Source organism: Talpa europaea, assembly GCF_964194135.1.
Source record: "Talpa europaea genome assembly, chromosome: 1".
NCBI lineage: Eukaryota > Metazoa > Chordata > Mammalia > Eulipotyphla > Talpidae > Talpa > Talpa europaea.
In genome coordinates, this window is record NC_140073.1 from 79,355,539 (window position 1) to 79,383,029 (window position 27,491).

The window sequence follows — 27,491 nt, forward strand, 5'->3', positions numbered from 1 at the left end:
TTAAAACAGAAAGGAGGTTAGTCAGCTAGAAAAACACAAAAACGGTGGTTATAAAGGCAAATATGGCAGAACACTCCAAAACCTGCTGCCCGAAGATGGAATCTCAGCCAGTGACCCAGCCTCAAAGGTAGTTCCTGTTAGGTATAAATGGCTTCTCTGCTACTCACAGTGACAAATCAGGCTTTCAGAGCCTGGGGCCAGGAAACTTTGTATTACTCTCATTCCTGCTTTTTCCAATGCCCAGGATTCTACTCACAGGGAGAAAAATGGAAAATACCACATGGGTATCCAGATAAAGTCTTATGACAGAAACAGTTTGCATCCATTCGTGGTTTTACATGCTGTTTCTACACATCAGACCTGTGATCTTGACTTTGAGTACCTTGACTTTGTGTAATTAAGACCAAGTTTTAGTATTCAATGTTAACTGCTAGACTCTGCAGGGCTGTAAAGAGGTCTTAAGGCCATCAGTGGGATGGAGGGGTGAAGGACCTACTGGAGACAAGCTACTGTATTAGCAGGGACAATAACTAGTAAAGAATCTATGGGCATCAAAACCAGAATCAAACATAAGGCAGAGGTGATTTCTCAAAAGCATAACAACCTGCTCATTCCCACTAAATCAGCGAGAATGAAGAAAACAAAAAACAAAAAACAAACAGGTAATAACCAGTGCTTGTGAGAGATATGGAGAAGGTGGAGCCCTCATACATTGTTGGTAAGACTGAAAATGGTGCAGCCACCTAAAAAAACATTTTGACAATCCTCAAATGTCCAATACATGGTTACCATACTGCAGCAATGCTATTGCTATACAAAAAAACTGAGAACATATTTCTACACATCATTTGAACACAAATGTTCAAAGAGTCATTAGTCATAACAGCCCAAAAGTAAAACCCAAATGTCCACCAGCTGCATAGGTGTATTAATTAAATGTGGCAAATTCATATGGTAGAGTATTACACAGACATAAAAAATACTGAAACATGCTACAAAGTGGAGGAATGTTGAAAGCTTTTTGCTAGATGAAAGACTAAGCGAAGGAAGAAAACTATGCTAAGCTACAAAGGACCACTCACTGTAGCATTCCAATTATATGAAAATACCAAAATAGGCAAAAAAATCTATAGGGATAAATAATAGGTTAGTGGTTGTCTAGGGCTGAGAGTGGATAAAGGCAGTTGGGAGAGATGGGAGAGGTTAGTGGTGGAAGCTAAAGGGAGTGGGTAATAAAATGGCAATAAAACTATTATAAAACTGATTGTGGTATCACCCAAAGCAGTGATAGTGAAGGCAAAGATAAACAGCTGGGACTACATCAAATTAAAGAGCTTCTGCACAGCAAAAGAGACAATAACAAAAACAAAGAGAAACCCCACCAACTGGGAGAACATTTTTGCACCCAACACTAATGATAAAGGACTGATCACAAAAATCTGCAAAGAGCTGATGAGACTCAACAACAACAAAGAAAATAATCCAATCGAAAAATGGCAGAAGAGCTAAAAAGAAACTTCTCTGAAGAGGAAATGCAAATGGCCAACAGGCATATGAAAAAATGTTCAACATCACTTGTCATCAGGGAAATGCAAATCAAAACTACCATGAGATACCATCTTACACCAGTGAGAATAGCACATATTAAAAAACTAGCAACAACAAATGTTGGTGAGGATGTGGAGAAAAAGGAACTCTCCTGCATTGCTGGTGGGAGTGCAAACTGGTCCAGCCACTATGGAAAGCTGTGTGGCGATCCCTCAACCTACTAAAGATAAAGCTTCCATATGATCCAGCAATTCCACTCCTAGGTATTTACACAAAGGACACAGAAACATTAATTCTAAAGGGCACCTGCACCCCTATGTTTATAGCAGCACTATTTACAATAGCTAAGCTTTGGAAACAACCCAAATGCCCAAAAATAGATGACTGGATCAAGAAGACGTGGTACCTATGCACCATAGAATATTACTCAGCAATCAAAAAGGATAAACACATGCAATTCGCAGCAACATGGATGGAGCTGGAAGGGATCATACTCAGAGAAATAAGCCAGAAAGAAAAAGAAAAATACCAGATGGTCTCACTCATAGCAGGAATCTAGAAAACTTAAATAAGGGACCAGGAAAAAGAATAACTATAAGAAAGAAAATATCAAAATCAACAAACAACTATAAACCAGAGACACACTATTGGGGGAGGAGGGCGGGGAAAGGAGGGAGTGGGGCCAAAATAAGAGGGGTGCAATTGTATGGGGAATATAAAAATAAAAAAAATTTAAAAATTGATTGTGGTATGGTGCTAGATGCACATCCCTGTGAATACACTAAAAACCAATGATTTGTGCACTCTAAGTGCATAAATGGTATGCTATGTGAACTATACTTTAATAAAGCTATTCAAAATACACCTGTTTCTATTATGCCTGGAAAGCCTACTGTTAAAAAAAAAAAACTATTTGTCAAATACCTACTATCTGTCAGACACTGTGCCAAGTCATTTACCCATATTATCTCACTGTTTCTCATAACATTTCTATGAGGTAGGGAGCAACTATTCCAAAACAACAATAACAAATTATACACAAAAACCCCTCAAGTATTCCTTTAGATTCCTTCTCTGCAGTGATATGGTATGAGAATGAGAATCTGGCAAAACCCATGCTGACTAAAAGCTCAAAGGAAGCAACTATTGAGAGAAAGGAGGCGATCAGGAGGAAAAATGATCAGAATATCATTCACTGCAATTTCATAGACCCCAAAGGTTATATGTACTGTGGTGGGTCCCTTCATGAGAGAAGTAAGAGCCTGGATAGCACCAGTGGTGTTGATGGTAAGTCCAGGAACACACAGTAGGGCAATCACAGGAAGGTAGTATCTACATAGAGATGATAGCTGTGTTCACTGTTCCCAGACTGGATTGCTTTTTCATATTCCCCAAAAGGGAGTCAATATGCTTGGTTAGGATCACAAAAATAATATTTGTACCTTGCATTTTCAGAAAATGCAAAAGGTGCAAAGAAGAAAGCAATCATCAGCTATAACTAATAGCATCATTTGGTGTTGATTAACAGAAAACAGCAAGTGCTAAGCAGAACATTCTCCACTCAGATCCAGTTCACAGTGACATGTCCAAAGGCACCAAAGTCAAAATCACTGATAAACATTGGACCTTTTATAGTGCCTTCCCCAGGAAAACGGTGAAGAAAAACTGAAGTCAGCCAGCATGCTGATACACTCGTTCTTTCTGCAGCAAAATCAAGATGAAGAGACAAGCTGTGGGGATCTGGCACTGTGGTTCCTGCATAGAAACAGTAACTGGTGGTGCCTGGACCTCCCATAAAATCTGCCATCAGAATAAACAAAGAACTGAAAGGCCAGTAGAAGCTCCACCATTTCAAACTTTGCTAGCCTATAATAAGTGAGTTAATTCATGTAATAAAAATTAAAGGGTTAACAGCAAACAAACATATAGGACAAGATCTAGGGATTGTAGTGAGAAAAAATATGCCGTAAGAACTCTGACCTGGAAACTTCAAGGATAACCATGGAGAAACCAAGCCCACAGAATTTTCCTCTGAAAATAAGAGAAGGAAAGAACCTGCTAAGTCCACAGACAAAAAAGGTGGACATAAAAAGCAAAGGGCCTTATTCTCTCTGTCTGCCTCAAATCTCACCAAGGAGGGCTACCGAACTAAACCTGTTCACCTCAAAGCACAGGCAGCAGAGAGTGGAAGGTGGAAGGACGACAAACACTGACTTCCAGGGTCAGGCCTCCAAAAAATGATCATTCTCAGGGTGAAATAGGGGCCTAATTTTTGCTGGTCCCTGGTGTTCTTAGGAACAGAACATTCTTTACTCAGCAAATCTCTTATTCTGGCAGCAGGTGCCAGAGAGAGGACACAGCCTCCTGTAAGTTCCTATTCCTTAATGGCAAAGCCAGTCATCAGCCCAGGATCCAGCAGCCCCAACTGAGTTGTCATCTTGATCTGAAAACAGGAAGCAAAGTTTCAAAAAGCAGGGAAAGAGTGCAGGCTGCAATGAAGACAAACAATCCTCATTTTCAAGGCCTTTGAAATGTTATGGTACTGTGCTTGTCATGATAGGATTTGCCAGGGGTCTTGGGACATGAATGCCAGTTCCCCATCTATATGCATGATCAATAATAAACAATTATACCAGTACATAAATAAAACATAGGTAATTAGATCTAAGAAAGAAAAAAAGGATGGTTGGGATAAGGAATGACATGGTCAGTTATTAAGCTATACATCCTCCGTCACTTAAGTTCTAAGACACAGTCTGGGAAATGTCCCAAAATGGAAATAAAGGACTTTTCATTCCCATCTGAAATTTTGGCAACCCATTTCCACAAGAAATACGAAAGCCAAAAATGCATATGAGAATATGCTTAACTAGATTAGTAACTAAAGAAAGGTCCATTAACAAGGAGAATTCAATTTCCCACCCGGCCCAGCGGCTAAGCTCAAAATGAAGGATAACACTTAGTGCTCGCAAAGGTCAGTAAACAGACGTGCTCAGCCCTGCCAGTGGGAACGTACAGGACTATGCCCTTTCTGAAGCGTAGTCTGACACTGGGCATCAAATTATAGGTTAGCATATTTTATAACCCAGACTTCTAGTACTTCATTCTAAAGAAATAAGCATGAAAATACAAATGGGTAAGGACAGTTATTTTGGGTTTTTTCTTACCCTAAGACATTGGAAACAACCCACGTCTTCCGTAGAAAATTGCTTAAACAAAATGTTAAATCCATACATAGAATACTGTATTGCTATTAAAAAAAAAAATCTCTATCCTAAGATGGAAAAATGTTCAAAACATGGGGCCTCCCCTGGTGGCACAGGTAGTTGAGCGCAAAGCTGTGAAGCTGTCCACAGTTTCTGCGTTGAGGGTTCGATCCTGGCCAACTGGTGAGGGTCCCACATGGTGTGGCAGACCTCTCCTGTCTCGCCCGCCACTCCCCTCAGCAGTGTATTTTGTCAGTCTGCCTGTTCTGTTCCCCGCACTGTCTCTGGTGAATCATCTTACCCTCTCGCGCATCTGGCCTGTACCTCGGTTCTTGTATAAATAAATATTTTTTGAAAAGTTCAAAACATGGTGGCAATTAGAGAAAAAACAGTTAGCAAAAGGGTAAATATAGATCATTTTTATTTAGATATATATATATATTTTTTTGTTTATTTATTTATACAAGCACTGGGTACAGTCAGAAGCGCGGGAGGGTGAGAGGATTCACCAGAGCCAGAGCAGGGAGCAGAGCAGGCAGAAGGACCGAAGTACACTGCTGAGGGGAGCAGCGGGCGGCAGGAGAGGTCTGCGCGCCATGTGGGACCCTCCTCCGGTGGCCGGGGAGCAGCCGGGGATTGAACCGGCGCTGCAGAGGCTGCGGGCAGCTTCGCAACCCAGCACTCAACCGCTGCGCCACCGGGGAGGCCCTATTTAGATATATTTTTAAAAGATGCACAGGCCACTGGGCACATTCCTACACATACACACACACACAAGCACACGGAAACATTCACTGTTAGCGCTGGATCTCCCTACGAGGCCTTATAACCAGTGAGTTGTACTGTATTTTTGTACATCTATAAATTTCCTCAACATTCTACAATAATCATGTACTGCTTTCTGTTGCTCCACATTTATCAGATTTAAGGGTTAGGGTGGGATGGAGAGATGAAATCAGGAAATCAAAGAATAGTCTCCCATCACCTCACTACACTACTACCCCAAGTCCCAAGATTGAAAGGAACTTTCTAAATATGCCAAAGTGTATGTTTGTCTCTTTTTTTTTCAAATTCTTTTATTCCATGCTCTTGAAAAGCAAAATAAGGAATTCAAAATATCCAAGTATAGCGAATAAAAAGAAAAAAGATTTCCAAAACTCTAGGGACAGAAAACAAGTGATCCAACTTTCTGGATGCAGACATCGACGTTGCATACATTGACATCACATATAAAATCATGTTCAGTCTTTGCCACAGTGCCATTTGGTAGTGGACATGCCCTCACATAGGCCCACCCTTCATAAATGAGAAAACTCAAGTTTTGAAAGATTGATAGATCACTTAAGGTTCTAAGGTGGATTCAGTGGCAGAGGACAGGCCTGATGGAGAGCTCTTCTCAAGCACAATATTTATTTCCTGCGGCTTCTGTAACAAAGCATCACAAACAGGGGGCTTGGAAGAACAGCGGTTATTCTCTCTCAGTTCTGGAAGATTGAAGCCTGAAATCAAGTTTTCCACAGGTCACACTCCCTCTGAAACCTTGCAGGGCAGAATCTTTCCTTGCCATCTCTACTGCTGGTGTATACTAACAACCCTGGCATTCCTTGACTTTAGACGTATCACCGCAGGCTCAGCCCCCATTGTCACATTTCTTTGTTCTGTCTCTTCTCTTCTTAAAAAGACCCCAGTCAGGTTGGGTTAGGATGTCATCTAAAACCCTGTTTCCATTAAGGTGACCTTCTGCGGTACCAAGGTTAGGATTTCAAGGCATCTTTTTGGGAGATACAACTTAACTCAAAACAGGGTCCAAGAAAAACCACACTCCTACTTCCAGCACCATAACCCACTAATGCCATGGTTCTCGTCAGTCCTTGCAGGCCTCTCCCATGTTATTTATCTTTCTAGTTCAGGATTGACTTTTGAGTTAAAATACACTCAAATGCTTTGTAAAGTTTCAAGCACCAGACGAATTTGGAGAAAAGTGATTTGCTTTCCCAGAGCTCCCGATTCAGGGTCAGATCAAATGTCCCATGAATAGAGTGGAGAGACATGGCACTACTTTAATGTGTTCTGGGTATAATTCATTGTCTTTGCAGTCTGCTAAGATTGCAAACTACTGCCCCAGCATCTCTTGATGGAATCAGTTACTTTTCCTTTTCAACATTTGGAGCAGTTTCCAAAGCAGCAAGGGTGCTGCTGAAACCAGTCATCAAAGACTATCAAACGATCATGTCGGATGGTAGTTTCCAGGCCAAGACATTTGACTCAGCAAATTGGAAAAGAAAACAGGGCAAGGACACCACCTGGATGAGGACCAGCATGCCCATCTATTTCACATGAGAAGATAGGAGGATTTATATCTCTCTAAGAACACCTACTCTGGAGCTCTCAAATTCACTTTCCAACATGCTGCTGAGTATAGTGCCATTTGGAGGTACTACTGGAACAAGAGAATTACCTCCTGGGCTGTGTTTTTGCCTCAGTGTTGCAAAATTAGAAACCTATAAAGGTGAACTGCCGCCCATCTGCCTCCCCTCCCTGTCTCAGAAAGTTGACGGATGGCCCAGAGAGACAGCTGGGACTGGGGAGACTTCGTGGGGCCTCCCACCTGTACTGCAATCATATGCAAAATGTCAGAGGCCTCCAGTGAGTGTCAAGCTGTACCTTTCATGGCAAGCATCCCGATGGCTCTTCACAGCTGACAGCAGTAGGAGGCTGTACTTCCCGTGGCGTTACATGGCACACAGGGCTGAGCAGGTAGAGTACAGCATGTATGCCCTCTGTCCTCAGCCTTGCCAAGCTCTTCCCATGGTAATCTCTCTGACTTCCTCTGGCCCCACTCCCAGCTGTCCTCAGACTAAAGCACCCACTAAAACTCCTTGTCATTACTGCGCACCCCTCCACCTCAGTCTTTTGCCACTAGGTCTTTCATTCATTGACAACAATGGCACCTGCTTCATAGCCTTTATCTCTTCCCTGAATTCTGCAAACATTCCCTCAATCTTGGATGGAGCATCCAGCCAACATCTGTCTCTAAACTTCTGTGTTCATTCAACCCATTCAATGGGTTCATTCAACCCCTGCCCATCAAAAATACATACATCACTGAATAACCTGTGGGATCCTGGTCTTCAGCATTCCACTTTCAGCACCCCACTGCTGACCTAATCAAGACTTTCAGCCAGCATGACCAATCATTAATCTTGTCATTGCTTCCCAATCTTCCTTGCCAGTCTTGAGGTATGGTGTGTTATTAGTACCCTTCCCTAGCAAACAAATTTGACTCCCTTGCACCTCCTTCTATCATACATGCCTGTTGCAAAACCCTGCCTAGTTAAACCTAGTGATCTGCCTTCTCCACATATTCTACCACAGTAAGGTGACTAATGAAATTTGCAACTTTTAAATAAATAGCTATTTGGTGGGAATACAAAATGGAGCAACTGATGTGGTAAACAGTATAGAAGTTCCTTAAAAATTAAAAATAGGGCATCCCTGGTAGCGCAGGTTAGGGACAGTGCTGTCAGGCTACTGCCAGCCACTGCAGCACGAGTTCAATCCCCCACCAGCCAGGGAGCAGCCCACATAGCACAGCAGACCTCTCCTGCCTTGCCCTCTGCTCCCCTCAGCAGTATATTTCAGGGAATCTGCCTGTTCTGCTCCCCACTCTGTCTCTAGTGAATCCTCTCACCCACCACACCTCTGGCTTACCTCCCAGTTCTTGTGCACATAAATAAATCTTTTAAAAAAATTAAAAATAATATCTCCATATGGCCCCCAAATCCCACTTCTGGATATATATTCCAAAAAATTGAACACAGGGTCATAGAGAGGTATTCGTATACCCATGTCCACAGCAGCACTACTCACAACAGCTGAAAGTTTGAAACAACTCAAATGGCTATGAAAAGATGAAGGGATAAGCAAAATGTGTTTTCTACATGCACTAAAATATTATACAGCCTTTAAAAGGAAGGAAATGTTAGCATATAGATAAGCCTTGTTAGCATATAGATAAGCCTTGAAGATATTATGCCAAACGAAATAAGTTAGTCACAGAAGAACAAACACTATGTGAGGCTACTTATATAAGGTGTCTCAAATTTATAGAAACAAATAGTGGTCACCAGGGCCTGAGGGAAGGGGAGCAAAAAGGGGGAGATGTGTAATATATATAGTTTCAGTTGTGCAAGATTAAAACGTTCTGGACAACTGTTCACAGCAACATGAATATACCTGATGCTACTAAAATGTACATTAAGATGGCAAATTTAATGTTGTATATTTTTTTGCAAGAACAAAAAAGGCAAAATAATGGGTCATGTTCTCTGGTGACACAGAAGGCAGACCCTCCATGCATCAAACACCCCATAACATCCACGGACAACATTCACCGAGCAGCTGTCAAGACTGAAGGTGGTTTCTGACCTCTCTGCAGTAGCAATTGCAAGATCAAGATTCATTCTGAATCTGAGTCAAAATTAGGAAAAAATAGAGAAATTAACTACAGACCGCTAGGGGTAGTCTCCATTTCATTAACTATTAGTATCTAACAACAACAAAAAAATAAACCAATGACTTTTCTAGCTCTGCTTCTCATAATTCATTCATGCTCATTAATATGCAAACATTAGTTTCTCAGCTGGCAGTGATTTCATGAATTTTTAATTTACATGGGATGAGCCAGAGATTAAAACTTTACACAAAAGTTAACGTACAGAGGATTGTCCGTGTCATTTTAATCCCTAGATTAAAAATCTCCAAATGAATTCATTGGCATCCTCACATGAACTGCCATCTGGGATTATCAAAGCAACTTTGTGAAATTTTTCCTTTTGAGTATTATTGTGTAGATATACTTTTTTAGAAAATGGTATTTGTTAAGGGATCATTAAAAACAGTGGAACCTCAACTCAAAATGGATTAAAGAACTAGACATAAGACCTGAAACCATAAAATACATAGAAGGAAATATAGGCGAAACACTACGTGATTTGCACATCAAAGACATCTTTACAGACACATCACCCAAAGCAGTGATAGTGAAGACAAAGATAAACAGCTGGGACTACATCAAATTAAAGAGCTTCTGCACAGCAAAAGAGACAATAACAAAAACAAAGAGAAACCCCACCAACTGGGAGAACATTTTTGCACCCAACACTAATGATAAAGGACTGATCACAAAAATCTGCAAAGAGCTGATGAGACTCAGCAACAACAAAGAAAATAATCCAGTCAAAAAATGGGCAGAAGAGCTAAAAAGAAACTTCTCTGAAGAGGAAATGCAAATGGCCAACAGACATATGAAAAAATGTTCAACATCACTTGTCATCAGGGAAATGCAAATCAAAACTACCATGAGATACCATCTCACACCAGTGAGAATGGCACATATTAAAAAAACTAGCAACAACAAATGTTGGCAAGCGTGTGGAGAAAAAGGAACTCTTCTGCACTGTTGGTGGGAGTGCAAACTGGTCCAACCACTATGGAGAGCTGTGTGGAGATTTCTGGACCTACTAAACATAGAGCTTCCATATGATCCAGCAATTCCACTCCAAGGTATTTACCCAAAGGACACAGAAACATCAATTCCAAAGAGCACCTGCACCCCTATGTTTATAGCAGCACTGTTTACAATAGCTAAGCTTTGGAAACAACCCAAATGCCCAAAAATAGATGACTGGATCAAGAAGATGTGGTACATATATACCATGGAATATTACTCAGCATTCAAAAAAGATAAACACATGCAATTTGCAGCAACATGGATGGCGCTGGAAGGGATCATGCTCAGCGAAATAAGCCAAAAAGAAAAAGAAAAATACCAGATGGTCTCACTCATAGCAGGAATCTAGAAAACTTAAATAAGGGACCAGGAAAATGAATATAAGAAAGTGAAAATCAAAATCAACAAAAAACTATGAACCAGAGACACTTTTTGGGGGGTGAGGGGCGGGAGGGGAAGGATTGGGGTCAGAATGGGGCATTTGCAATTGTATGGGGGAATATAAAAATAAAATTTAATATTAAAAAAAAAAAAGGAACCAAAGTCATTTCTTATCGTAAATCTTAGTCTTGGAATAATTTCAGGCCACCTGCTTATAGAGATTCCAACATGATAGAAAAGTCACAGTAATTTGTGATTTGGAACTAATATGTAAGAAACACATTTCAGCATAAAGGCCAGTAGATAAGAAAAACAAGTTGGAGAGAAATTAAGACACACAGAATACAGTTACTCTGGAAATGCGAATCAAATTTTGGATTATTAATTCCAAAGTAAGAAAGAAAAGTCTTTCTCTTTTAAGATTAAGGACAAAAAGAAATATGTCACATATGTAATTTAAAATTTCTACAAGCCTTATTAAGACAGTAAGAAAAAGTAAAATCACTTTTGATAGTTTATTTAATTCAATATATTCAAATTATTCTTGTATCAATTTATCAATATTGTAAAAGTTATTAATAATATGTTCACATTCTTTTTTTTTTGCTAAAGTCTTTGGAATTCGGTGTGGACATTATACTTACAACATTTCTTAGTTCTGCAATCACATGTAAGTGGTAAAGGCCACTTGTAGCTATCATGTTGGACAACACAAATATAAAAGCAAAGAAAATGTGTTCTTCTAATAGTACAGGGACCAGCGCTTGAAATGAGAGCACATCTGTAGATTTCACTCTAGTGTGTTCTCATTGTATTCCTCAAATAATCGTCCTCAACAGCTTGCCCATTAGCAGCCTTTTGTCTAAAGCCCTGTTAACTCAATTTTCATAATGGTAGCATCATCTGAAATTTTACAAAATCAACTTGCAACTATTGTGCTCTTAATTTTTTAAAGCCATAAATTGACTCATTTTGAAAAAAATATTTCTTATCCTAAACAGTATCATCTGTGATATCGCATGTCTGATATTTTAATTATATTTGTTAAAAGAGCTAAGGCACATTAAATATTTAACACTTAAAAAATGTTTTTGCGCTTTACCTAAAGCCAGCAGCAAAGAAAATTACTAACTGCTCTCATTCCCAAATCAGTTATGCCATCATCTTTCAAAAGCTTTCCATCTGGCACAACAATCTCAGATAAATGACTCTGATTCCCTGGCACTGAAGAAATATACAACTTGTGTAAGTTTCCATGTGAAACACCATCATCATGAGTAAAACAGACCATTTCCTTCTGTCTGGCACCACCACAAACCACAGCAAGGGGCATTTACTCATTTGTATTGAGTTGTTTGAAAGCTGCAAAGGTGAGGTAAAAATCTTGCCCTAATAACTAGTGGTGACTCAGTCCCAGGGAAGCCTACTTAATAATGATGGCTGCCAAGGTTTACTGAACTTAATACAAACACTACTCTCAGTGAACATATATCATTACATCACTATGATGGTTTATATTGTAACAGGGTGGTCCCCAGGAAAGGGGGAGGTTCCCTGCCCCACCCAAGGGAGGGTGGAGCTGAGCAGGAAGAAGAGAAGCTACACAAGAGACTGAGGAAGGAAGAAGCAGGATGGAGCCAGGAGACCTGGCTGAGGCGCATGGAGCCTAGAGACACGTAAAGAAACTGCGCTTGTCTTGTGGTCGTGGACTGGGTGACACAAATGTGGGTGAGACCCATGGGAAGGTGACAATGGCAGCTTTTATCTTGATGTTGATTTTGCTCTTTTCCTTCCGGGCTTGTCTGGTTGTTTCTGACCCTTTGCTGTGGGTCCCCACTGGAAGCTGCTTTAGACTTGTGGCAGGCTTTGGGGCCTTGCTCTGGGCCGATCCCATATGGATGGACTTTTACCCAGGAGGGGATGGGTAACTTTGGGTGCTTCATTTAGAAACTAGATTCTTTGCCCTACCTGTATTGTTTCCTAGTTGTATTAAAGTTCCTTCCCACTAAAGTCTCCTATGTTTTGTGTTCATGCGGCGGATGGCAGAACCCATTTAGAATAGGCAGGTTTGCGGGGTTTGGGCTGCCCCTCTCCCTGTCCTATAACAATATCATGATACATTATGAGGTGTGTTTTCCTCATATAATGGGCACTATAACCCTAGGAAGGAGGCATTGTTGTTTTCCTGCTCTTCCAGATGAGGAAACAAAACACAGAGCAGACAGTAGCTTCCCACAGTCACAGAGCAAACAAGTGGTAGAGGTGAGATTCAAAGCCAATGTATCTAACCCTGGAAACTGTGCTGGTTTCACTTTGGGGATAACAAATGGAATAAAGATACATATTTTATGGTTACAAACAAATCCCTCAAAGACAAAATCATTACCCATGGGATACAGAGACTGGGGCAAGAAATATCCTCTAATACAGGTAGGACTAGAATACAAGGAGAATAAGTCAGGAAGTCCTAAGCTGTCCTGTGTTAATTAAGGTGGAGAACTCATTCTACAGAAGAAAAAGACATAAAAATTCAGGGAACAAAGATTTTAAAAACATGAAGAGAAGAAGTATGAAAGAATTGACAGACGATGCATGGCCATATAGATGCATGGACAGATTGATAGATGGAGAGATGGACAGACAAATGAATGTGCAAACAAATATTCTGACTCAAGAAAAGACAACAGGAAGAATTATAAAGGGACAGCCCACTGCACTAAACATCCCAAATGGACCTATCACATGATTGCTGTCGTACCAGTGACACTCAAGACATCTTGGGAACCTTATTCTCTTCACTGGGACCAAAGTTGCAGGTGAGCTGTGCTGACAGCCTCATTATGTGGCCTCACGTGTGCAAGGGTTCTGCAGCCTGGAAGAAGATGACAATCCACTTACATGTACTCCCTATGGGCAGAATGCACAGCAGCCGCATTGCTATAACGCCACAGGACAATCGCCGATGACAGGACATCGAGGATGGCATCAAACTAGGAAAAGGAGACATGGCATTAGTGGTTTTCCAAAGCGAATAGGGCACAACTATGAAGACATAGGGAAATGTGCTGTGATGTGGCCCATCCAACCAGTGACCTCAGGACAAAGAGGATGCAGGCCATTCATCACCCTCATAGTAGAACATGGAATGCAAGAGCCAGGAACACTCACACAGTGGCAATACCACAGCTCCTCCTTAAGCCTCCCCCTACTCCTTCAGCCTGAGAAACCACACTCTGCAGGAAAAGGGGATGGGCTCACTCTCAGGTCCTCACACCTAGGTCTCTAGAGATAAAGGGAATTGCACAATTTTGACATCTGGGGAACTGGTTTCTCCACAGCAGAAAAGATAAATTCAGCATTTTCCTGAAATACATATTCCAAGTAAAAGATTCAGGGTAAGGATTCTGTGTTTCTGTCTCTCAATGGATCTCTTCTACATAGTAGCAGGGGTGAGGGTAGGGTTACCTAGGGGCTCTGGGCAATTTGCCAACACTTTGAAATTATTGTTTTTGTTGGGATATCTGAGTGAATGTGTGAGAGATAAAGAGGGAAGGAGGGAAAGAGGAATGTTCACACGCACATGCATGTTTGTGTGTGTGTGTTGTACATTTTTCTAGAGAAACAGTCACATCTTTCAAAAGTTACTGAAAGAATCTGCAACATCCCAAACTATTAAGTTCTCATAATGAAGGAAAGAGTGGGTTTGGGAACACAAACACATACTCTCAGGTACAGGAAACCCTAAAGCTACACAGGAGAGATATTTAAAGGAAATCTGTGTATGAGTTACTGCACCAACCACACTTTTCATCTGGAAAGTTGCCAGCACGTTTGAAGGGATGTGGGGAAACTTCACACCCAAGTTTTCAACATGACCAGACTTTTCACAACTGAGACCTGCTTCTAGAACCAACTTCCATCAGGAAGCAGGCTAGAACCCAGGTTACCACCAACCGGGCTCCAGACAGACTTATCCTAGGACCAGGAGCCTCATCTTAAGTCCCAACACCTCTGTTGCAACCACCAAATACTTCGGTGTGTACTCATTTTCAAACCTATAACCTTGAATGGGGAAAAAAAGTCTAAAACACCCTCTCAAGCAGCTGGGGAAAATGTGGCTCCCCTAATCTGTTCTGGAGAATTCTAGAGTGCCCTTGCAATTTACTTGTATTGAAATGTGATTTTGTATATAAACTATTCCCATAAAAGGTATGGGTCTCATGCCAAGCTCTCATCTGCTAACCACCCTCTTTACTGATTGCCCAGGGTGGGATCACAGACTTGGGAAAAACGTGCAAAAGTACATTTTCAGGTTACTTACTGCAAACCCAAAAGCAGAGGCGCTGTACCTCATAACGGAGACAGCTAAAAAGAAAGAAAATATTATTCAGAATATTTTAAGATCTCATGGATAGTTTCTTCCGTGTTTGAGCATATTAATATACTTGATATGGTCTCTTAGACAATAATGGAAAAGTTTCAAGAAAATAAAAAAATTAAAACAATGCTGGTAACATCTATGAATTTTAAAAAAGGCATGAAGATTACAGATTCTGTTCCACTTGCAACAGCTTCTCTTTCCAGTGTGTTCTGAAAAGCCAAAGGGCCAACTTCAGAATGAAAATGCTTAAGCAGCTGTCAAATGACAGTTAAGATTTTGAGAATTTATCACCTGGGAATAGTGAGCTGGGAACTATATTAAACTTTCACGGGAACATGCAATCATTCAGACTGTTCTCACCTCAGGGTCACTAAGACACTTGTCATTGCTAACATTGTGGGAAAAAATTTCTTGCCCACCAGCTTTAAAAGTCCAATGCAGGGGCCTCCCTGGTGGTACAGGGGTTAAGTCTCAGCACTACAAAGTTATTAGCAGTTACTGCAGTACAAGTTCAATCCCCAGCCAGGAAGCTGACACACATAGCGCAGCAGACCTCTCCTGTCTCACCCGCTGCTCCCCTCAGCAGTGTATTTCAGGAGAGGTACCTGTTCTGTTCCCCACTCTATCTCTGGTGAATCCTCTCACTGTCCTGCACCTCTGGCCTACACCCCAATTCCTGTATGCATAAATAAATAAAAACAAATCTTTAAAAAAAAAGTCCAATGTAGATCTCAATAAAACTGTTCAGAAAAATTTAATTATCTTAAACAACAGATGTCTGCAAATATAGATGCCACAATTATAATGAAAATATGGTATTCAAAAATCTATCTGGGGATGGTGACTGGAGTTGGGCGGGGGCGGGGCAAGTCAATTGGGCAGGACTTTTGCCAAATTCTGTGAGCTGTTGTATGTGTGGTGTCAGAGACTTGTCTCCATTTGACTTAATAATGGCAGGTTTTCAAACAAAAGCCATAGTTAAGCAGTGTCCACTCTTCAATAAAGAATGACACATACCCAGTGGATCAGCAAACCTCTGAAGTAGACTGTAAGATGCTCAGATGTTGCAAGCTCTTACTCCTGGAGTAAGAGAGGTGTGGGTGTAGACACTGGAGGTCAGTAACTATTTGGACCCACTCAGCTTGCCACATGTCCCTTCTCTGGGACCCACACTCCATTCTACCCACTAGGTCCAGCAATATGCAGGGCAGGCATAATGGGTTTTGCACCCCATGCCCAGTCTTCACAGTCCTCTAACTCCATGTCAACCAAGTGCATTTCAGTTTTAGTGAATTAGAAATTGAGACTGAGAGTCTAATTGGCCAATTTGCATTGTTGGAATTGAAACCTGTAAACAATGGAACTAGGGTTTGCCACTGTTCGTTTTATAAAGTGAGGAGCAGAGAGTCAAGCTTGGGATAAACACAACATGGGGGCAAGTAAGAACCACTGGCTTCCTAAAATTTCTGCCCCTTCCTAAAACATCCCTATTCTAATCCTCTGGCTATATGGAGGATGCAACCCATTAAAATATGACTCTTAACACGAGCCATTCCAGTTTCCCTGGCTGTGCTCCCAGTAGCATAGGGAGAAGGGCAGAACCAGTCGTGTGCAGTAACTGCTGTAGCTTCATGAAGAACACAGGTGTGGCATTGCAAAGGGGCATGGGCCCTTTGAGATTAAATTCATAGGCCACGCTGCATGTGCAAAAAAGAAGATCCCAGCTAAATTGCCCTGAGTACTGGGATGCCCTGAAGGATGCTGAACCTGATTCATAGTAAGTAGTGAGTGCTAAGCTAACTGCCATAGAAACAAGTCAAAATAAGTATCTTTTTCTTTTATAATCTGTTAACAGAATATTGTAGCTTTGGGCTTTTTGTGGGTTACTTTATTAGCAATCGAAACTGTTTTAAATCCACCAACAGGGCCTCACTGGTGGTGCAAGGGGTTAAGCACAGCACTATAAAGCTATCCACAGCCCCTGCAGCAGGAGTTCGATAGCTGGCCAGCCAGGGAGGTGACCCATATGACCTCTCCTGTCTCACCTGCTGCTCCCCTTAGCAGTGTATGTCAGTCAGTGTGCCTCTTCTGTTCCCCACTCTGTTTCTGGTGAATCCTCTCATCCCCTGAACCTCTGGCCTGTGCACCAGTTCTTGCATGCGTAAATAAATCTTTTTGAAAAATGAAAAATAAATCTACCAACATCTTGCACAGACACAGCCAATAAATATGAGCAGTGTGTCCTGAGTGCTGCTGTCTCTACCTGGACACTACTGATTGGAGGGCACAGCTGGGCCAGCAGGTCACTTGCCATCTCAAGATACCACCTGCTTCCCCCACAGTAAACCACCTCTTTAAAATGTTCCAATCACGTTATGTGATTGGACATTTATACAGTGGGCTACAGATTTCAGAGGTGGACACCCACTTTATTATATTGAGAAACACAAGGAACCTTGTTTCAGAGAGTGAAATCCAACAAAAGTGATGGCCACAAAATGGTGGGGTTTCCCTGACTCAATCGAGTCAGTGTCCATTATTCCAAACAGTCTCAGAATTATACTGCGAAGTTCTGTTTGTGTGACTGACTTAAGCCTGCTCAGTTAATGAATAACTTCAAGCACAAGTGGAGTATTAATATTATTCTATCCCCCTTGCACCCGAGGAAATGTGAGCATGAGGGCTCCAGGTTCACCCAGAGTCCTTAACTGAAGGGAAGGATTAACATGTATCATTTACTTACAAATTGGCTCCATCTAATGTCCTTGAGGAGATGTAAAGGGAGAAAATAGCAAAAATTGTGAAGGGAATTGAGGATACACTGAAGGGCCCTCCACATACCCTAAGTCTAGAAGCTTCCCTTTGTGAGTGACTGCCCAAGATCAAATAACACAACAAAATCATGAGCACAGGACCAGAATAAGAAAGGCTAGCAGATCTCTGAAGTGTCAGATAATAACTTCATTTCTTTTTTTTTTTTTTTTGGACCATAATTCAATATGACATCCTAATTTTAGGGTAAGAATAGACTCAAAGGAAAAATTCAGATTGGTTCAAATAGCCCTGTACTCCCATGGAAAGAGAATAAACTGTGGGGTTTTCACCACATTTCCAGCTTCCTTCATACTAAGAATGGGTTCCCCTTCAAAAGCAGCCAGCCTAGGCCAGGAAGGCCCATCAGAGCAGAGATTACAGGTAGACACCTTAGAGCCCCAAGAGTATGTGACTGAGAGTAACTAAAAGCCACCGTAAGGTCAACAAAAGAGCAGAGGAAACCATAGGTCAGGCTAGATTCAACCATGGACAGCAAACAAGGACTCATTCAACCTCAGACAATTGTACTGCCAGCTGGCAAGTCCCATGAACAGACAGACTGGGAAGAGCAGCTCCCCTATTCAGGCTATACCCAGTCAAGACAGGGGCTACAGAAATGATGGTAGTGCGGTCACCACAGCTGTCAGCAGCAAACACCACTGCTGCTCTAGAATGTACTGCCCAAGTGTCAGCACACTCCAAACTCATCTGGATAGCACTACGTACAGAATCCCTTAGGGACAGTTTCAAGAATGTTTCTGTTCCTCACCTTGAGAACTTGCCTCCATTGGGCCTCTCCGGTGGCGCAGCGGTTGAGTGCTGGGTTACGAAGCTGCCCGCAGCCTCTGCAGCGCCAGTTCGATTCCCGGCTGCTCCCCGGCCACCAGAGGAGAGTCCCACATGGCGCGCAGACCTCAACTGCCGCCTCCTGCTCTCCCCTCAGCAGTGTACTTCGGTCCTTCTGCCTGCTCTGCTCCCAGCTCTGGCTCGGTGAATTCTCTCACCCTCCCACGCTTCTGACTGTACCCAGTGCTTGTATAAACAAACAAATAAAACATGTCTCTATTAAAAAAAAAAAAAAAGAACTTGCCTCCATCGCTCATAACTTACACATGAACTTAAAAGCCGGTAGCTACCAACAGCTTACGAGGCATGCAGTTATAGCCCATGGAACCCCATGTTGATCCCCCAGAGTGCTGGGACCAGGAGTTCTCCCTTCTTACCCCCTGTGGTGAGAGTGGAGGTAGACTGCCAACTGATTAGGGTGGCCTTACACATACCCAAAAGCACACCTACTACGTAACAGAGCACCACTCACTTCCCTTGCTTTTCCTTTATTTTTTTTTCCACTAAAACAGAGTGCTATACATGTGAAAATGTTCATAACTAAAATGAAAAGCTATAGTGTGGGGCCTGCCTAATATCCATTTCGCACAAGGGTAAGACTACCCTCATTCTCCTCTGGACAACAGCATCCCCTACCCTCAGAGTTTGGGTGGGATGAAATAATTAACCCTACTCTAGAACATGGGCAAAGTAAATGATTCAAAAATGGCATAATGCAACTTGAAACATGAGAAACCATTCAATTTTCTGTTGAATATGTGAGGGGGAGTGTCTTTCTGAGAGGAGATTACAGAGTTGAAAGCATGAAAATGGGAACTGTAAGTAGCAATTATTTCCTATATGGGGAAAGGCTGCCTTAGAATGAAGCCAATACAGCAGAAAGCAAGAATTACAGATAGATATATTTTAGACCTCTGATGACTAAATTTCTGGAATTAGCCAGTCTGAAGTCTGTTCCTACATTTTTCAAATAAGTTAGCCAATAACTTCCTTTAGTTTGTTAAGCCAGTTGGAATTGAGCTTATGTTGCCTGTAGCCAAATGAATTTCAATACAGTATTTCTTGAGTATACAGTACATCAGGGTATACAGTGTATCTGAGAAATAGAAAAGAACTTCTTATACAAAAGTTTCATAATAGGTTAATGTGATTTATAATAGCAAAAAAACTGTACACAGCCTAAATCACCAAACACAGGGTGACAAATTATGGTCCAAAAAAAAAGCTGTATGCATCTATTTATAAATGTTTACAAAGAATACTTATTGGTTAATAGTTATAGTAGCATACGAAGTGGAATGATACTGGCAATAAACAGGCAATTGGTATGTTTGCTCTACCAGTATTAAAAGTCATGGGAAAGGATGGGTCCGGGCCAGGAAGTTCTGGCTATATAGGGGTAAACTGAGCAGGGAGATCAGAAGACACTTCACTGAAAAGGTGAACAAAGACTTAGAAGAGGTGAGGGATTGACTCATGTGGCCAACTGTAAAGAAGAAAATGGGACGTGTCAGTGGAAAATGTGAAGAATTCATGCAAAGGCCCTGAAATAGAGCACCTGACAAGTCGGAGGACATTGTGTCTGAAGCAAAAGAGAGCTAAAGGAAAGTTATTTAAGAGATTTCCTTATTACATGAGCAAAAAGTTAGGTATAAGGGGAAGATACAAGATGATATGTATGATATAATGAGCTTTACAATACAACTATTCCCCCCCTCCCCCCAAAAATGCACTGAAAACAATATTTTAAAAAATCCTTCAAATGCTGGAAGTGGTTAATCTTCAATGGGTTTAAATATTTGTATGGACTAATTTCTTTCTACTTCTCACATTGTCTACATTTTCTACCATGTCTACCATAGATATGTGACCAATCGAGTCCGAAAAAGAAATATATTTTACGTGGGGGAAATAATTACCCAGCTCATAAAAAAAAAAAAAAAAGAGCAGAAGATCTAGCAGAATAGCAGAAACCAGATTTATGATGCACATTTGGGAGTAGGCTGCACTGTGAGCTCGCGAATGCTTTCAGCTAACAGAAAAGTATACTGTCATACTTGTCTTTATTTTCAGAAATCCATCCCTCTAGGCCAAATCACCTACATGAGAGGATTGCTAATGCCTCAAAGAGTTCATGGAGCACCAGAGAGGGCAAGGCAGCCCCTGGGGTGTAGAACACAAGCAAAATGTCACACCCTGTTTATGGGACCCCCTGCCTCTCAGGTTTTTGCTTGTTCTACACTCTACTTTCATTTTATGTGTCAATGGGGTAATCAAAGCTACACTCCCAGAAGCACACAGACAACAGAAGTCTTAAATAAATATTTATACATGCCTGGTTAAAGACCAGAACTTCTTTAAGTCACACTCAGGCCAGAAACCCTGTCAGCTGGAAACTTAAATTCAAACAGAAAGACAGCTGGAAGATGGACGGGACCCAGGCAACCCATTGTTAGAGCAAAGCCAAATGCAAATCACGCAGCTGAATAAGCAGCAGGCTGTGTGAGAGGGCAGTGCAGGTTCAGACAAAGCGCCTTGGAAATGCACAGGGAGGTGAGAGTGCCAGGAAAGCAACTGAGGGTCCATGCCTAGCCCTTCAACAACCTTAAACAAAGAATGCCATTTCAATTGCAGACTAGATTTATACCAACAATAAGGACCCATCTGTCATTCTCTCCGAAGTCAGGCAATAATTACCTTGAGCCTTAGCACTCTTTAGCAATACCCCAGGCCTCATAACACATCCAAGTTGCTAAATTATGTGACCAGTAAAGCTCTGTTAATAAATCAATCCCACTTTAATTAGACCACCTCTGTCAGTCAGAGGCCTGGCAACAACCTCAGCTACAGCCACGTAACCAGCCCAACTTGAGAACCCATTTTTGCATCATCCACCTTCAATCTGAGGGTCTCATGCTTGCTGCAACCTAGGCAGAAGCAGAGCTAAGAGGGGTCAAAATTAATTGGTTTATGTTCCAACTCATCTCACCAACAGAATCTCTAATAACTTCCAGATCTCTTTCACCCATTTAAACATTATAACATACTGCAAAAATTACATGCGAGGAGGCTGAATTCAGTCATCACAAAAGAAGAAAAGGAAAAAGCAATTTGAAAGACAAATCCATGAAACTCTTGGTTTTTGTTTTTTTGGAGTCTGTGGGTTTGGAGTGCGGGGTCCTTGGGCTCACTCTGGAAAAGGTGTCACCAGAGCTTCTGCTTCAGCTACACACGGCTAGTCGGTGAGACAGAGGTGTTAGTTATAGTTAAAGGGCAGGTTTATTAGTGTCGCCCTTGCCTCAGGATACCAGTTTCCGCAACCTTGTCAATAGTTATGCTTATCTCTCCTGCCCCCACCTCCTTGTGAGAGCCAGGGTTCTGGTATTGTGGCACCTCCTATTTTTTTCTATTCTTGCCCTCCATCAAAACTACTACTCGACCCATTATGACACATTTTAGGCTTCAGTGACAACTTTTTAGTTTATTTGTCCAGACCAGAATTTACAAATTAAATCCAGAAGTTTGTATGACTTACATAGTATTATTTAGGTACCAGAATAGGGTGCAAACATTTTTAAATCAAGGACTTCACAAATTAAGAAAAATCAAACACCTTAATTTTTGTTTTTTTTCTCAAAAAAAACAGTGAGCTGCTGGCATCAGGGAGAAAGGGGTGTCCCTTTCTCCCAGTACTGGCAGAGCTGCACTGGGGTGGGGCTTGCACTCCTGAGGACCTGCCCCTCCTGCAGCACTAGCCCCAGCTGGCCTCACTCACCTGCCTACCCCATCTGGGCATCGGTGACCTGGTAGACTTGCGTGTGGAACTTTAAATGTAGCCCATGAGCAGCTTAAGGGAAGGACAGTACAATCATGTGCAGCATAAGAAATATTTCAGTCAATGTTGGTGTGGTGTGATCTCTATGTGGTGATCTCTATAAATAGGGTAGGTGTGCAGTAGGTTATCCCACCCTGGGTTAAACTCTATAATGTGCACACAATGATGAAATATCCTAAAATACATTCCCCACAATGTATCCCTTTGTTAAGCGATGTGTGACTGTAGCTTCATCCTCATCTCTGCAGTTCCCAGAAAAATGTCTGCTAAATATTGTGCTGTATGGACAGTAGCCTCTGGGATCTCCTTCTGTAAGGTCTGACTCTTGGCCAAACACAAAACTGTGCCATGGACCAGGTTCTCAAAGCCTCTACCATCCTTTGAGATCCTAACTTAAGGACCATTAATGGGGCCCATGCAGGCACTGTCCACCACCCTCCAGTACTCTGCCAGTCTGCAAACCCTTTCCAAGAGCTCAGTGTGCGTATGAGTCTCTCTTTCTCTTTCACACAGTGAAGAGGTAGTTGATTGTGTTCACATAATGACCCTAAGATCCCTCTCCCATTTGTCCACTTTCAACCTGTATAGCCCACAGCAATGGTAGGCTTGAAGAGCTAAATAATGCCCTTGAGCTACTACTTTGTTTGCAGGGAGTATCCTTTTAGATTACTTGCTCTCACTGGGTCCCTCTGAAATGAAGATTCATTTGCATTCAGGTTAATAATAGTAAAAAACCACTGTGTTCCCTAGCCCCCTCCCTAATATCCTCCTATTGGTCCCCCTGCCTGAACTCTACCCCAATCCATTCTCAACCCACTTTGAGTAAGTCAAAGCCTCCATGTGCTGCCTCCTCCCCTATTGCTATAGCATACAACTGAGGAGTGCCCAGGGGGCCCAGACTGTTAAAGGGGAAAACCTATGTTCTTGTTCTAAGGGCTTGGGTCCACCCATGTGCATAAAAGCTAAGCAATCAAATTCTAGTGTGTGCAAAGATTTTTACTTGGTGGGAGCTTCAAAGAGGATAGGGGAGAAGGAGGACTTCCAAACAGGGGCTCCTAATCAAACTCTGAAATCAGCCACACGCCTCACCCCCTAAATATTTAGCCAAACAGGAAGGGCCCAAAACAAAGTGGCCAAGGACCCAGAGCAGAACCTCCAGGAGGAAGAATCTCCAAGGCACCTCCCCGCAGGAAAAAAAGCAAGAGGTTGCATACGGTCCAAAGGGCTGGATGAAGAAGAGAGAACCCAAGTTCAGAATGCACGGCTCAAGCTGGATCCACCACAAGGTCAAGATGGTTGTCACCATAGTCTCTCAAGAGGGCAGGATCAAGCCACTTACCAAAGAGCTGAAGTCAGAAAAAGCTGCAGGTGAGAGCCAGCTGAGAGGCAGAAGCAGAAGCCCCCTCCCCACCAAGAGGAGTAGCAGGCTGAAGTAGGAGCAGGGACAGGAGGCCCCTCCAAACACCCACTGTCTTTCAAATTCTACCTGGAAGCTCTATACCACTTCTAGGTTCCAGCTGTCCTCATTCAAGAAGTCAGGGGGTAGGATGGGGAGATTCACAACTTCCTTCCAATTTCCCCAACTGGCTTTGTTCAGGAAGGAGCACGAAGACTCAGGGCTCTCTTACACTACCAGCTGCACCTGTATATTCCACTCCCACCCCACACTGACTTCCTGACTGCCCCACTCATCACCTCTGGTCTCCGCTCAAAGCTAACCTCAGAGGCCTGCCTTGGCTATGCCATTTACTATGGCAACCTGCCTCAGTTCACACATTGGGTCCCTTATTTGCACTGCATTTTCTTTATCTAGCATCCGTATCATCTTCTACCACTCTATTTGACTTACTCATATATGAATACTGTGTATCATCTACCCCTCCCCACAATCAAAAGTGAGTGCTACAAAGACTGCAAGCTTTGTATTGCTTTGCCCTGATGTCTCCAAAATGCCTCAACCAAAGCCTGAACACATGAAAGCATTCAGATTGATTGACTCAAATAACACTTTTCACTTAGCTGCAACTTGCAGAAAGAGAAAGAGCAGGCTGGACTAAGGGTCCAACACACCAAGAGGCCCAGCTGCATAACAAGGTGGCCATCTCCTGCACCAATGGAATGGCAGCCAGCACTCTGTGGGACCCAAAGAGTAACCTGCCTCTGTAAGAACATTACTTTAAGGAGAATGTGGAGCCTCTTTAAATGACAAGACCTAAGACAATGGAAGAGCAAGAACAGTCCTGAAGCCAGAGAGCCAAGTGCCAGCACGAATAGTAAGTACAAAAGAACAAAATCACATTGAGAACTGAGGAGCATCTCTAACCTGGATCAGGGCATCCTCACTCCTTCCAACACAGACTAGATTATTTGCTCTACTTCATTCAGCATAATGTGAAATGCACCCGACTCCCTCACCCAAGTGGGAATTGACAATGTTGGAACATGGACAAGATGACTGCCACTTAGCAGGGAGAGTCCCAGTTTAGAGGTTCTTGAGGCCACACACACACATGGGAGGCACCAATTCAGGGACAAAAAGCTGAGCCCAGCTTCCCATGATGGAGTTTCTTCAGCAGCACAGCACATTTCCTTTGCTTCTTCAGTACACTGGGAATAAGGAGGCAGCAGAGCCGCCTAAAACCATGGTTACCCAACTTCTATGAACATTTGTGGACTATGTTCAATGAGTAAACAATCCACCATCCCAACTTGCAATATAGTTTGAAAAGCCTCACTTGCCAGAACTGGGGAACCAGGTTCTTGGTAAACATCAACTGCACATTTCCAGCAATTCCACTTAATATAATTTTACTCTTCTCTGTGCTGTGGTTCCCGATGATGCCACCCAGTTCTTAAGAAAGCAATCTATTGCCTATGAGTGGCAGGCCTAGCCAAGTCCCTGGACTGGTTGGACATTCTCTGACCACATTCAGCCCTTGTCCTCAGCCCATAGTGTCCAGTCCAACACAAGCAGCCTGAGCTTTCCAGTCGTTCTTTCATTCAATAAACAAACACTCATTGAGAATCTACTACATGGCATACTCTGCTGTGATAAGCTAGGGATAGCAGTTATTACCCAACAATTTGATGAACTACTTCTCTTAAGGCCCACAGCCACAGAATACAGCTACTTTTGCCAAGTAAATAAAGCACTCATTGACTGAAAACAGAGATAAGAGAAATTTTATGTAACAGAACCCTCCTGGTTTTCTTCTCTATTATTCTGTCCTGAGTGCAATGGCTGGGAATTTATGGTTTGAACTCTCAATCCATTATTGGTCATTGGGCTCAGTATCTCACTCCAGAACCCCAGCTCCCCTGCCCCAACTGTCCTCACCTTCACATCACAGCGATGATGCTCTGTCTTCTCCCAACCAGCTATGAAAACCTGAAGTCAAGAGTTACTTCATATTCAACACTCTATTCCCAGGGTCTGTGAAAGCACCTACACACAGTTAGTGCTCAATAATACTGGTTGAGCGATAAATGCATAAGGAATCTCTAGACCCCAATAATTTCTGGTTTTCATTTAACACAAAATGATATATCCATGCCAAAACTAAAAGCTGATGCCATGGTAACTAAAGCTAGCAATGGCATAGATGCTGCCACCCCAGGTCATTCTAGTCAGAGCACTGAGACAGCCCTTAATCTGGCACTTCTGACACCATACTACACATTGAGTCTCTTTGTTTTAAACAACTGCTAAAGGAAATTTTTGAAAAAGAGAACATATTGTAGGAAAGAGGAATGCAATGAATAAGACTTCAAAGATTTGGCTTAAAGAAACTGTTGAATAAATATTTACTCATTTGAGCTGAATCAAAGTCATTAGAAGAACATTATCATCACTCAGAGAATAAAAATTAAACATGGTAGAATAAAGACCTTTTCTCCCCTTCCTCCCTCTCACTCTCCTTTTTAAAACCCACCAAAGCAACAAAACACATGTAAAACTGAAGAATACACTGATCAAAGAAACTAGGAAAGGGCCAATATTAAACTCCAAATTATAAACAGTATCTATTGAATATAATAAAATCTACATTGTACAGGAGGAAGATGCTGAGCGCTGATAATATACCTCAATCAAACCTTATACAGCCCTCTGAGTTTCCCACAATTCAATGGCACTGTCATCAAGAGCCCCAGCAATCACCCCTAATATTCAATAGCAGGTTTGGGACTGAGCTGCAGCATCCATTCCTCAACCCCTTCCCATGTTCCACACACTAAAGAACAAGAAGATAATGCAACCAAGGTAGAAATGGTTCAGACAGCCCCTGCAACAACCATCAGGCAGCTGGGAAACCAATGACATTTTCAACAAGAGAAGCAGAGGTTGCACTGTCAGCCAGGCAGTCTTCTTTGGCTCAGAAGGCAGAGAGGTGCTTCCCAAGGCACACTACCAAGATATAAAGTGCCCTAAGAAGAGATACTCATATAATAATTGCATGTTGCTCCTTCATTCTACAGCTTTCCACAGAGCTTCAATTAATAGAACAGTAAAAAATGGGCAAACTGGCAGAACCAAGGAGTCAAAGAGAATTTAGCAGTGGGTCAGCAAGCCCACCAGACACTAAGCTAATACACAAATAACCAGTTACATTTATATTAGGTACAAACAATAAAAAGTTGTAATTTTTAAAAGCTATTATTTCAACAGCATAAAGGTCAAATCCCTAGAAATTAAGGAAAAAAGTATAAGATCTCTACCTAGAAAAACAAAACATTATTGAGAGAAATTAAAGAATAAAAATATGGAGGACTATATCATGCTCATGAATTAGAAGACTCAGTATTAGCAATCAGTTATAACAGGTTTTTTTGTTTGTTTGTGGTAGAGTTGATAAAATGATCTTAAGTTTATGTGGAAAGTGAAGAGTTAAGAATAGCCAAGACAATACTGAACAACAAAATTGAAATACAGTCACTGCCAATTATCAAGATTAATTTCAAAGTTACAGT

General features: G+C 42.0%; 1 protein-coding gene across 1 annotated transcript in view; it reads right to left on the reverse strand.

The window, feature by feature from the left end:
• TMEM163 (transmembrane protein 163) overlaps positions 1-27,491 on the reverse strand; it is a gene marked incomplete at both ends in the record, with an annotated part of 232,271 nt that overhangs the window by 77,987 nt on the left and 126,793 nt on the right. The window contains 2 exons of the mRNA XM_084255855.1: positions 13,546-13,637; positions 14,969-15,012. Of these exons, the coding sequence (XP_084111981.1) occupies positions 13,546-13,637; positions 14,969-15,012 (136 nt within the window). The remainder of the gene's footprint in view (positions 1-13,545; positions 13,638-14,968; positions 15,013-27,491) is intronic.